Source organism: Dama dama, chromosome 18 (genome assembly GCF_033118175.1).
Source record: "Dama dama isolate Ldn47 chromosome 18, ASM3311817v1, whole genome shotgun sequence".
Classification (NCBI taxonomy): Eukaryota; Metazoa; Chordata; class Mammalia; order Artiodactyla; family Cervidae; genus Dama; species Dama dama.
Genome location: NC_083698.1, coordinates 112,269,103 through 112,281,856, shown reverse-complemented (window position 1 = coordinate 112,281,856; position 12,754 = coordinate 112,269,103). Strand labels below are relative to the sequence as shown.

Sequence of the window (12,754 nt, the reverse complement as noted above, 5' to 3'; positions counted from 1 at the left end):
GTGCACCCTCTGAAGCTGCTGCCAGTCCATAATTTGTGATTTTGCAGAGGGTAGAATGTGGATTGTGCTTAGCAAGGCTAGAAAGTAAGCAGACTGAGATCTGTGACTGACTGGGGGCCCAGCTAGCATCTGCATCTCAAGAAGCTGTGCTGCTCTCTGCCCTTCTTAGGCATTTTGTGGGGAAGTTATATGATACAGTGGTGTGGAGGATTTTGAGTTTCACAAAGGAGTTTAAATAGGATTTTTAAGGGTCTTGATATGCCCCTTATAGAAGGCTTAGAACGTGTAGGCAGGCCAGTGGGAAGAAAAAAATCATCCATAATTCTACTATGTTCACATTGTTAATAATTTGGTATATTTCTTTGCAGTTTATTTTCTGAGCCTGTTTTTTGTCATTTTTGTTTTCATGTATTTTTAATGCCATATTAGAATACAGAGTATTGTTGTGTAAGCTTTTTTTGGTGTAATTAATGAGAATTGTTCTTTTAAGGAAAGGGTCGAGAGCTGCAACCCCATGGACTGTGGCCCACCAGACTCACCTGTCCATGGGATTCTCCAGGCAAGAATACTGGAGTGGGATGCCTGCCTTCCTCCAGGGGATCTTCCCCACCCAGGGATTGAACTTGCATCTCTTATGTCTCCTGCATTGGCAGTTGTTTTTTTTTTTTTTTTTTTTAACCACTGGTGCCACCTATCTGGCCTAATTGCTGATGTGCTTTGGAATTTTCAGGATTTTGGACCATTTGCATTATGTTGAGACAGGGCGGGGAGAGGCACTGATGATAATTTAACATTTTGGTATGTTATTTCTCTTCTGTTGTTCATGAGTGCTCTGTGAGTTAAGTTTTAGCCCATTTTACACATGAACTAGGACGGCAGCGGAGAAGGCAATGGCACCACACTCCAGTACCCTTGCCTGGAAAATCCCATGGACGGAAGAACCTGGTAGGCTGTAGTCCATGGGGTCACACAGAGTCAGACACGACTGAAGCGACTTAGCAGCAGCAGCAAGACGGCAGAATTCAAGTCCCTTTTCTAGGTTTTGTATAGCTGTAGGTGCAAACCCAGGCTGGTCAGACATAAAGTGCCCCTCACTTGGACATCTGCTACCAGGCCTGGGAACGTCTTAAATCATGAGCAGTGTGGATCTCTTGTTGTGCACTAAGTACACAGAGTTCATTCAGCATTTTGTTGAAGTAAGGTTTGTTAAAAACTTTCTGCATTTGAAAGACATATTGGTATCTTTAGGCTTGGATGTACAAAAGTGTTCTGTTTTAGTGTTTTCCAAACTGGTCAGAAGCTCAGCTAAGCATTTTGTTTCACTGAGATGGATAGAATCAATGGGCTATCATATTCTCAGCTTAAACATGGCCCTTAGGAAAATCTTGTGAAACAGATGTTTTCTTTTTGGCAGACCAAAAAAGGGCCCTCATGCTCTCATGAGCCCTTAGGATCTCATGAACTGAAGTGAAGATTTTCCAAGATAGTATATTTATTGGAGGCTCTGGGAAAGAGTTTGCTTCCAGGTTCATTCAAGTTGTTGCTCATTTTGGTTCTTTGTTGTTGTGGGCCTGAGGCCCCCGTTTCCCTGCTAGCTGTTAGCCAGGTGCCAATCTGCCCTGTAGGTTACCGGCCTCTTTTCTCAGATTTTTCATGTGACAGCACACCCCCCCCCCCCGCCGCCACCTTCCCCAGCAAAGTTGTGGCAAGTCCTTCCCTGACTTACCCTTCTGCTGCATTTCTGACTCCTCTGAGAGAAAGTTCTCTGCTTTTAAACAGCTCCTTTGGTTAGGTTATACCCACCTGGCCTATCGAAGATGGTTTCCCTGTCTCTCTTTATTAAAGTCCACAGCCTTAATTGTATCTGCAACATTCTTGTCTCCATGTATATTGGGTTGAAAGTGTTTCCCCCAAGTTCATATCTGCTTAGAACCTCAGAACATAACCTTATTTGGGAATAATATCCTTGCTGATATAATTAGTAAATTAAGGCCAGGATGAATTAGGGTGGGCCCTAGTCCAATAACTAGTGTCCTTACAAGAAGATAAAACAGAGACTTACACAGTGGGAAGAATGTGAAGACAAAGGCAGAGGTTGGAGTGATGCATCTACGAGGCCAGGAGTATGCCACCTCTAAGGAAGGAGTCTTCTTAGAACCTCTGCAAGGAGTGTGGTCCTTCTGACACCTTGATTTTGGACTTTTAGCCTCCACAACAGTGGGAGAATAAGTTCTCATTGTTTGAAGCTTTGTCCAGTTTGTGGGACTTTGTTACAGAAGCCCTAAAAACGAATATACCATGTAGCATATTCACTAATAATACTGGATAACAACTCCAGGGATTAAGGCATGAATATCTTTGGGGATTTGCTCTGCTTCCCATGAGCCTACAGCTGAGTACAAAGCAGGAAAGTACAATCCATAATGAAGAGAAAAGTCAGTCAGAACTTGGAATTGACACAGATTCAAAATTAGTAAATAAGAACACTGAAACATTTCTTGTAATTCTGTTTCATTTGTTCCAGGAACTGGAGGAAAGACTGAACATACTGAGACATGAAAGATGTAAAAAATAACCAAATAAACTTCTAGAGATGACACCTGTAATATCTGACATGAAATGTACTGGATGGGATAAAAGCAAATTCGATATTACAGAAGAGCTCAGTGGATTCTAAGACATAGCAATAGAAAACTGTCTAAAAAAGAAACAAACAAACAAAGATGACTGAAAAACCAGGGCATCAGTGATATAAGTGATGTTCCTGAAGGAGAGAGGGTTAAGAAAAATATTTGAAAGTACTGAAAGAAAAAAGCCCTGCCAACTTGGTTTTGTATCCAGTGAAGATATTTTTCCAAAACAGAGTCAAAATAAAGACAGTCTCATATATACAAAAGGTGAAAGTTCATCACTGCAGACCTATACTACCACCAATAAGAGACACCCTCCAAGCAGAGGCAGAGTGGTAGAAGACAGAAATCTAGACCTTATAAAACAGAATGAAGAGCTCTAGATGTAGCTAATTTGTGGGTAAATATAAAAGAGTATTTATCATATGTCTTATGAAAAGAGAATTGGCTGTTTAATAAAAAATAGTAGCAATATATTTTATAGTGTGCAAGTAGAAGCACACGCCACCAACAGCACAAGGGCAGGAGAAAAGCAGTGGAAGTAGACTGTAAGGGTCGTAAATGCTGTATGTGAAGTGTTGTACCTCTTGCAGGCAGATTGTGATGATTTAAAGGTGTGTATGGTAAACCTCAAGCAGCCCTAAAGAATCTCAAAGAAGAGATATAGTCAGTAAGCAAGCAGAAGAAATAGAATGGTATCATAGCAATGGTTAATCCAAAGGATCACAGAAAAAGCAGGCATGGGAGGACCAAACAGTGGGGCAAGTAGTAAACCGAGAGCAAGCTGATGGACTTAAACCTGGTCATGTCAGCGACCATCAGTGGTCTGAGCATTCTGATTCAAAGGCAGAGATCATTATGCTGAATGAAAAAGAAAGCACAAATATATGCTGCCTATAAGAATCTGCTTAAAATGTACACACACACACTGGTTAACAGCAATAGGAGAAAAAAGATTTACTATACTAAGGAAAAGGAAGATGAAATAATTAGTGTATTATTATCAGAGAAAGGTAAAGAATGTTAACAGGCATAAAGATCATTTCATAATGATGAAGGGGCTCATTTATTAAAAGAACATAGTAATAAACTTACCTACTGAAAAAATGCCTATTTACTCTACATAGCTATTAAATGCATGGGCTTTCCTGTTGGCTCAGATGGTAAAGAATCTGCCTGCAATGTGGGAGACCTGGGTTCAATTCCTGGATTGGGAGGATCCCCTGGAGGAGGGAATGGCTACCCACTCCGGTATTCTGGCCTGGAGAATTCCATGGACAGAGGAGCCTACAGTGGGCTACAGTGCATGGGGTTGCAAAGAGTCAGACACGACTGAGCGACTTTCACTATTAAACAAATGAAGCAAAAACTTAAGAAAGGATTAATGGTCAAAGTTACAATTATGTTCATATATGTAACTATCTCTTTTTCAATAGTTGATGGGACAAGTAGCCAGGAAAAATTAAGGATATAGAAGACCTGAATAAAATTAAGTATATTGGTCTAAGTTTTATTTATGGAACACTGCCCACAGTTGTGGAATACACATTCTTTTCAAGTACTCTGGGAATGTGAACCAAGAAAGCCATATTCTGCGCCATTAAACAAATCTCAATACTTGAAGTCATAAAAGATGCTCTGTAATGACAATAAAATTAAATGGGAAATCAGTGACAGCAACATTTGGTAACTAAATAACATAATTCACAGTAACTCAAAGAATAAATCAAATGGGAAATTTGAAAGTACTTTGACCTCAATGAAAATGAAACTAAAGCATTCCAAAATTTATGATACAAAGATGCCTGTTTTAGAAAAGGAAATAAAGGTCTAGTATAGTGTCCACCATAAGAAACTAGGAAAAGGAGAGCAAATGAATCCCAAAGTAAGGGGATGGGAAATAAAAAAGATGAGAGGAGAAATGAACAAAATAGAGAACAGAAAGCATAGAGAAAATCAATGAGAAGGTCAATAATTTGGTAAAGATTTAGCCAGATTGATCAGAAAAACAGATACCAGTTATCAGTATCAGGATATCATTACAGATTCTACAGCTGTTAAAAACATAATTAGTATGTATTATGAATACCTTTATGTCAACAAATTCAACAACTTAGAGAAATGGAAAAATTCCTTGAAAGGTGAAAACTACTGAAACATTCTCAGGCATTATGGTAATGTTTCAAACATTCTCACAAGCAAAACTCTAGGCTAAGAAGACTTCATTGGTAGTCCTCCCAAGTATTTAAGGAAGAAATAATGCCAATTCTACACAGACTTTTTAAGAAAATTGAAAATGAGATAATACTTCCCAACTCTGAGGCCAGCATTACCCTGATACCAAACCAAAACCAGATAGACATATGTGAAAACTATAGGTGAATACTGTTCGTGAACATAGATGTATAAATTTTAAACATAATTTTAGCAAATAAAATATAACAATATATAAAAAGGATAATATATCATGACTTTTGACAAAAGCAGTGGATTTAATTTACCGTATGCACATAATAAACCAGGAAATTCATATGGTCACCACAATATATGCAGAAAGAGCATATGACAAAATTCAGTGTCCATTCCTGATAAAATCTCTCAGCAAATTAGGCATGAAAGGGAATTCCCTCATCTTAATAAAGAGCCTTTGAAAACCCTACAGGTAACATCATACTTAATAATAAATGTTTTTTACCTGAGCTTCCCCTCTCACCACTTCTGTTCTGGTGGTTTTTAAATAGTAAATGAGATTTATTCTTTATAAATAAAGAATAAATGAGATAAAGAATAAATAAAGGAAAGAGTAAAACTGTCTCTAATAACAGATGACATGACTGTATTGAAATTCTTTTTTTTTTCTTTTTTTTCCATTTATTTTTATTAGTTGGAGGCTAATTACTTTACATGTATTGAAATTCTGATGGAAATTATTCTAAGAAAGCTATTAGAACTAATCAGTGAATTTTGCAAGGTTGCAGGGATATAGGATCAGTGTATCAGACACCATTGCATTTCACTAGCAATGAATAATTGGAAATCAATTTAAAAACCAATGCCATTTATATACAGTAGAATAAAAAATGTGAAGTGGTTAGGGATGTGTGAGACCTGAATACTGTAAACTAGTCATCACTGCTGAGGAGAATTAAAGCGTGCTGAAATACATGGAGAGGTGTGCTGCTGTGTTCATAGAGCAGAAGACAGTTGTGTTAAGGAAGCCCATTAATATGCCAGTTCTCCCCAAATTGATCCATAGATTCAACACCATCTTAATCAAAATACCAGCATGTTTTTTTTGGAGTGGGGGTGGGGGTAGAAATGGAAAAACTGACTTAAGACTTAGATGGGAATTTAAAGGACTTAGACTAGCCAAGACACCTTTGAAAGAGAGCAAAATTGGAGGACTGACTGCGGGACTCAAAGTTTATTTTAAGGCCGTAGAAACCGACACTGCTGTTTGCATCAACACAGAGATGGACAGATAGGCTAACTAAATGGAGTACAGAGTCCAGGAATCCATCCAAACATATTGTACATTTGTTTGCAACAAAGATGCAGAGGAGGTTTGGTGGGAGAGGCTGCTTTCGTATATGGCGCTGGAGCAGTTGGGCAGTCATGGCTTCAAATGAGCTTCAGTCCATGTCTGGCACCACATGTAGAGAGTGATGCAGAAGAACCAGAGACCAACACTTGGAGAAGGACGCACAGGAGCAAGTCTTTGCCGTTGGGCTAGACTGTAATTTCTGGGGCAAGATAGCTAAAGCATGACCCGTAAAGAAAACATTGATAAATCGCACTTTGTCAACATTAGGAAATCTTGTTCTTTGAAAGACAGTGTTAAGAAGGTGAAAAGATAATTCACAGAGTGGGAGAAAGTATCTGGAAATCATGTGCCTGATAAAAGACTTGTAATCAGAGTATATAAAGAACTGCCAAACTCACTAAGTACAACCCAATGAAACAATGGGCAACAAATTTGAAGAGACATATAGCAAAGAAGTTGTAAATGGATGGCAGATAAGTTCATGAAAAGATCTGACGTTATTATCCATGGGGGCAATGCAAACTAAAGCAGTGATGAGATAACAGTGTGCACCTGTGAGAACGACCGAACCTGAAAAGACCATTTTTTTGTCAAAATGTGGATGAGACATCAACTCTGCTGGTGGATATGTGAAATTGTATACTCACTTTGGAAAACATTTCGGCAGTTTCTTTAAATGTTAACAAACACACCTACTTTATGACCCAGACATTGCATGCTCACGTATTTACCCAAAAGATATGAAAGCTTATGTCCATGTGAAGACTTGTACTTGAGTGTATAAAACTCTTTTATGTATAAAGCTGTATTGTATAAACTACAACTTTAGTTGTGAGACACAAATTTAGTTGTGTAAAACACAACTTTAGTTGTGAGAACCACAGCTCAGATAGTTTGCAGGGACATGGATGAAGTGTGGTTAACTGAATCCAATCTGATACAAAGGGGCAGGCTACCGATGCGCCACAGCGTTGAAAAAATCTCAACAGAATTGTGCCAGGTGACAAAAGCCAGGCAAAAACAAGAGCATATAGTACATTTACCATGTATAGAAAATTTAAGTTTTTTATAAAAAATATAGTTTTTTATAAAGTGTAGAATCTGACTCTTGGAGTATGGAGTAGGTTAAAGAGTGCAGGAGGCAGTGATTATAAAATGGTAAGGAAACTTGGGAGTGATGGTTGCCATTTGTTATCTTGGTTACCATGACATAACTGTCAAATTTTATGACATTGTACACTTTATGTCAGTAAAGTCATAAATTGTCAATAAATTGTACACACTATGTCAATAATAACTCAGCAAATTTGCTACAGATTAACATTTTTGCTTTTTATATATGTTGTGCTTTTTTACCAAGTGAACATGGGTGCTCAGAGAGTCTGGTAGCCTAGTAAGGGAGCTAATTAGCACCGTGTGTTAGTAGCCTCTGGGGATGTGATGGTTATTAAAAGCAAAAAGTCATTAAGTGCTTATTTTGTGACAGACGTGCTCGTTGTCCATGCATTATTTCCTTGAATTCTCAGCATCACCTACAGACATGATCCTCAGCCTCATGTAGATGACGAACCTGTGACTTAGAAGGGTTGTCACATGAAAGTGCAGGGGCTCGAACCCAGGTCTGTCTAGAAGTCTTGTGTGTCCATTTGGTCACCAGCCTATGTGTCTTTCCTGGTTATTAACACAATACAATTGGCTGTAACTATAACCCCTCTGATTGAAGAAGAAGATTAAGATTTTTAGCATCTTTATTTTTTTTTTAAGACTGAAAAGTGGTTAAGTATTTTAGAACAATTTTTATTTTTAAAAGTACAAAGTAAAGTTTTTCCCTCTGAAAGATATGAAACATTGTTTTTGAAGACACTTTGTAAAACATTCTGTTTCCTGCTAAAATAAATATATACTGTAGAATCATTTAACCTATCTAGATTTTTTAATAAGAAACTGCAAATTGATTTTTAATTATATCACCGTGTTTACTAAAGGCAGTACATCTCTCTAGGTAACCTGTACAAGTGCTGCAGTCGTTCTTTTTGTTTATATCCCACGCTATTCCAGAGAGGATTTAGGGCTGTTCTGAAATGTGTGTGTGAGTCTGTCACCAGGGCAGTTGGGAGCTGGCTGCTCTGGTTCCCTGAGAGCTCAGTGCGTAACCTCCATGTGTCTGAGACGGAAGGTCCCCGAGGGCAGAGGCGTGTGTCTCCTTCACTGCCACATCTCCAGTGCCTGAAACAGTGCCATATAAGTAAGGGTCTCGAAAGAACATCAGCTGCCCGTTTTCAAAAGCATTGGATTTTAAATGTATGTAGTGTGTTGAATTTATGCTTAGCATAATTTTTATCTTTGTATAAATTTTAATGAAGATTATAGCCATCAGTTTTAAAGTTGAGTGTGTTATTATAAAAAGTGAGCTGCTGGTCCAAATATCCCAACGAGATACCTAAAGTTCTGTATTTTTAAAAATCAAGTCTTACTATCATCTCAGTTGCTTTTTATTGTGATTTTATGAGTGTAGAATGTGCCAGAAAGGGAAAAGGTGATGTGAACTCGCTTGCCTCTCAAGTTTTCTTTCCCAGTTGGAGTTGCTTACTAAACTTCTGTGATGTGGTCAGTTTTAAAAATCCTAGGAATTAGTGTAGCTCCTTGCAGGCTCTGCAGGCTTGGCGGGTTTTATATGACCAGCCTCTGTCATGTTGGGGGATTGCTGTGAAGACTAAATGAGTTTGTATAATATCTGTAAATCATTTAGAACAGTGCTTGGCACATGAGGGCTCAGTAAATGCTAATTATTACTTTTAGGGTTTTATGAGGCTTAAATTAAACAAGATAATACATGTAAAATGGTTAGTAGAGTATCTGGCATTTATTAAGTGCTCAATAAATGCTGCTGGCTCTAATTTAAATATTCAGGTGCCAATATGTCTGAAGAGGCTGTGTCTTTGGATTGCTGCATATGTCATATGTTTAGTGAATTTAGAGCATGAGGAAAAATCAGTAGTTTCTATATTGACTTTTCCCAATAGTACAGGTTGCAGAGTTGTAAAAATTTTACAGAAATGTGTAATTATTATTCTGATTTCTAAGTTTAGGTCCTTTGTTAGGCCTCTCTATTAAGTTTATGTTTAGCTTTTACTATTAAAAAGTACAGAGCTTTGACTGATAGCACAATTTAGCACAGCAGTTTTCTTTGACAAGGTTGTCAATGTCTAACTCATCTTTCCTTTATTGTTATCCTCATAGGTTTGTGGAACCTTGCTTCTCTCTTTTCCAATCTTTGTCTATTTGTGTTGATGCCCTTTGCCTTTTTCTTTTTGGAATCAGAAGGTTTTGCTGGTCTGAAAAAGGTAAGTAAATGATGTTTTAGAATTAAATTTCTTAAATGAGGAAGTAAATGTCATTCATTGTTGAACTAGAAATAGTAGGCTTAAGCAACTTTTACTGAAATGTAAAACATTTAATAATAGCAATGCCTTGTTAATATTAATAATGCTTTTACAATAATGTTAATAATATTACACATTGAGTCAATAAAAGTGTCAGGAAGGAAGTCATCGTTTGACCTTTGAATGCTTTTTATAGTATGTGCAGAGTTGGTGGAGTGTTCTTTTGTAGAATGAATAAGCCTGATACAACAGCTATTATTCTTTTCCTAGATACTGTCATTTAGTGTAAAGCATGACATGAAATTCTAAAAATCTTAGGCTGTATCTTGATGTAGAAGTGGTTTCACACCCAGTGTTTGCAGGAGGGCAGCATGTTACCAGGCTGCCCTGGGTTGTCAGGTTCCCAGGATCCGTGACTTACTGCGAGATGAGTGTGGGAGGCTGAGAAGTGGGCAGAGAGCAGACTGCCAGAGCATCCTAGACAGTTAATCCAGACCTTGTAAGAGGAGTCACTCCCTCTGTCCTTGAATAGTAGGACGTTTTAAGTGAAGGGAACAACATCTCCATTTATAGCTTGTGGAGTTCTTTGCTATAAAAGCTTGGAATATAATGGAAGGGTTTCGGTAGTTAATACTTTTTGAGTGACTTTTAAAACTTGATGAAATGAGTTCTAGTGTTACAGTTTACAGACACATTACAGCTTTTTAACTTTTAGTTAGAGTTATTTGTATTCATACTGTGGTATGTGGTTGGTTTCGTATTTGGTGAATCTACTGAGATCAGAGTGGGGTGGTTGTGGATGGTGGTCAAACCTGCATTGAGAACACTGGCTTTTATATATTTGATTTGTTTTTTATAATGATATATGTAAATTATTTAAGTCATCCATGTAATGGGAACAACTTGTATAGTTTCAGTTTAAACAAATAAAAAACATAACAATTAAAAAATAAAAACAACATAAGTTTCTTGAAGAATTATAGAAAGTTTTGTTGTTGAAAGGGATTTAGTTCAAACTCTCTTTTTATATCGAAGGGTATTAATGTTACTAAATTGTCTAAGAACCTCATATCTACCACTGCAGAATTCAAACCAAGACCCAGGGCTTGCTTCTTACCTTCCCAGAGTGTGCAGTTCTTCCCAGGTCAGCACTGTGGGGAGCACAGCAACAGCCAGCAGGGTGCCTGCTGGGCAGTGGCCGGCCAGGGGCCCAGGGGCAGAGGGGCAAAGGCGTGCTGCAAGGGGGCAGGGGTGTTCTGCAGGGGCGTGGCAGGTAGAAGTGAACAGAGCGGGTGTGGTCTGGAGACCGAAAGACAGAGCTCTCAGAGACTGGAACGTAGAACAACGTCACAGAGGGAACGAAAGGAAAGAACGTGGTCACGGAGAGGAAAGAGGTCATCAGAGACACCTGAGGAAGCAAGCTGTGTAGAATGTGGGGGCCTTTTGATAGGTAGTCGTTCACTTGGCAGAGTTTTACTAGGCCCTTACTGAGCAGTAATTCCTGTGCTGTTAGAGGAGCTTGCTGGGTACAGAAATGAAAAGACAGTGTTCTTGCCTTCAAGGGATTCACACAGGGAGAAGTCAGAGATGTTGGAGGAGCTTTTATACAGCAAGCTGCTCTGGGAGGGATGTCTTGGTTTGCCTAGAGAATCGGGAAGACTTCAGGGAGGAGTTGTCCTGCCCATGAGCTGAGAATTGCAGGTGAGCATCCAGGCTTGAGCAAAGGCGGAGACACTGTCTGAACTGAAGGAGTGGCCGATGATTAGCTCAGAGTGGAGAATGGAGACAGAGCACTGGTCAGGATCAGACTCTGAGGCCCGAGTCCTCTGCCACATAGTCTGGGTTTTATTCTATAGACACCAGGCAGTTGGCACAGGATTGCTGACGAGACTTCTGCATCTACTGTTCTGTTTAAGCATGTTTAGAGATAAATGCGTGTGTCAGAATGTCAGCATGCGTCCCTGGGGAAGGAGTACATGCACTGCACATGCAGAGTGCTCTGGTGGGGACGTCACCGCCCCGAATCAGTCACGCCCCTGACTCTCAAACAGAGCCACTAAAACGGCCTTGTCAATGCTTGCTTCAAACACGCAGAGTTCCCCACCCCAGCTCCCTGTCTGTCTCATGAATAATCTTATCAAGTGCAGAAACTACGTAAAGCTCAGTGTTATAAATGTATTTTCATATTTGAAGATTAAAGGTATGCTCCCTAGGTTATGCTTTATGTAAAAATCTGGTTATTAGTTAAATAGATTATTTTAAAAACAGTGTGCAATATGGACAAACCTCTTGCATCCAGATCATTTTCCTCCCTTCTTGTGAACTAACCAACTGGAAAAGGGACTTGGCTAAATCTGTCGGAGCAGAGTTAGCACCATCTCTAGAATTAAAAACAGTTGATGCAAAAACCCAGTGAGAAGTTACTATTATCCTTTTCCCCCTTGTCCACTGAGGTCAGAGGGGAGACAGCTTGAGGAGAGGTATAAGAAGGTAAGTAAAGATATTTTGCATCTACAATTACACAGCAGTTCTTCCTTGTTTTTTTACTTCTAGTCTCTTTGTTCATGATTAAAAGAATGCCTCTTTTGAGTGCATTTCTGAGTATGTCTCCTCAGAGTCCCTCTAGCCACCAGCTACATTTCATGGTCTCCGAGGGGACTAATGTGCCCAGTGATTGTAGGATGCAGTGGGCATGACCCATCCAGTTAATTCCCAGACACAGCCAAGGATTAAAAGGGGCGGGGGAACAGAGCTCAGGATGGTTCCCATTTATGAGACTCTGGTAGCTGGGGGATAAATGGGAGTTGTAGAAACCAAATTAAAGTGTGTGGTCTTTAATAAATGCTGTTGAAGGAAGGGGGAAGGTGGGGTTCTGGCTTGGAGGGGAAGTGGTAGAATAATTCTCCTCTTAGTGTGCTGGCGGTGGGGGTGTGGAAGAGAGATTGCAGGGCTATGGTGAGAGAATCTGTCTTTAGTGTCAGCCTGCCTGGGCTGGTTACATCATCTACACCTCAGGTTTTCTTTCTGTAGAGTGGGTCTAGTAATGATAGTTACCTCAGTGTTCCATTTGGAAGACTGAATGAGAAGTGATTGTCCACGTGAAACACATAACCCAGGGTTGAACTCAGTAAATATTAGGGATTATTGTCACTATCTTAGAGCTTCGTGCATTTAACTGTTAAGTATTCTAGTGTTAC

At 39.2% G+C, this 12,754-nt stretch overlaps 1 protein-coding gene across 11 annotated transcripts in view; it reads left to right on the top strand.

Moving 5' to 3' along the window:
- Positions 1 to 12,754, top strand: part of LMBR1 (limb development membrane protein 1) — a 138,321-nt gene that overhangs the window by 43,104 nt on the left and 82,463 nt on the right. For 8 of the 11 annotated variants that reach the window (XM_061166216.1, XM_061166217.1, XM_061166214.1 and 5 more), the window contains one exon: positions 9,415 to 9,518. The exons of the other annotated variants lie outside the window; for them this stretch is intronic. In XM_061166216.1, coding sequence (XP_061022199.1) covers positions 9,415 to 9,518 — 104 coding nt within the window. The remainder of the gene's footprint in view (positions 1 to 9,414; positions 9,519 to 12,754) is intronic. 11 annotated transcript variants of the gene reach the window in all.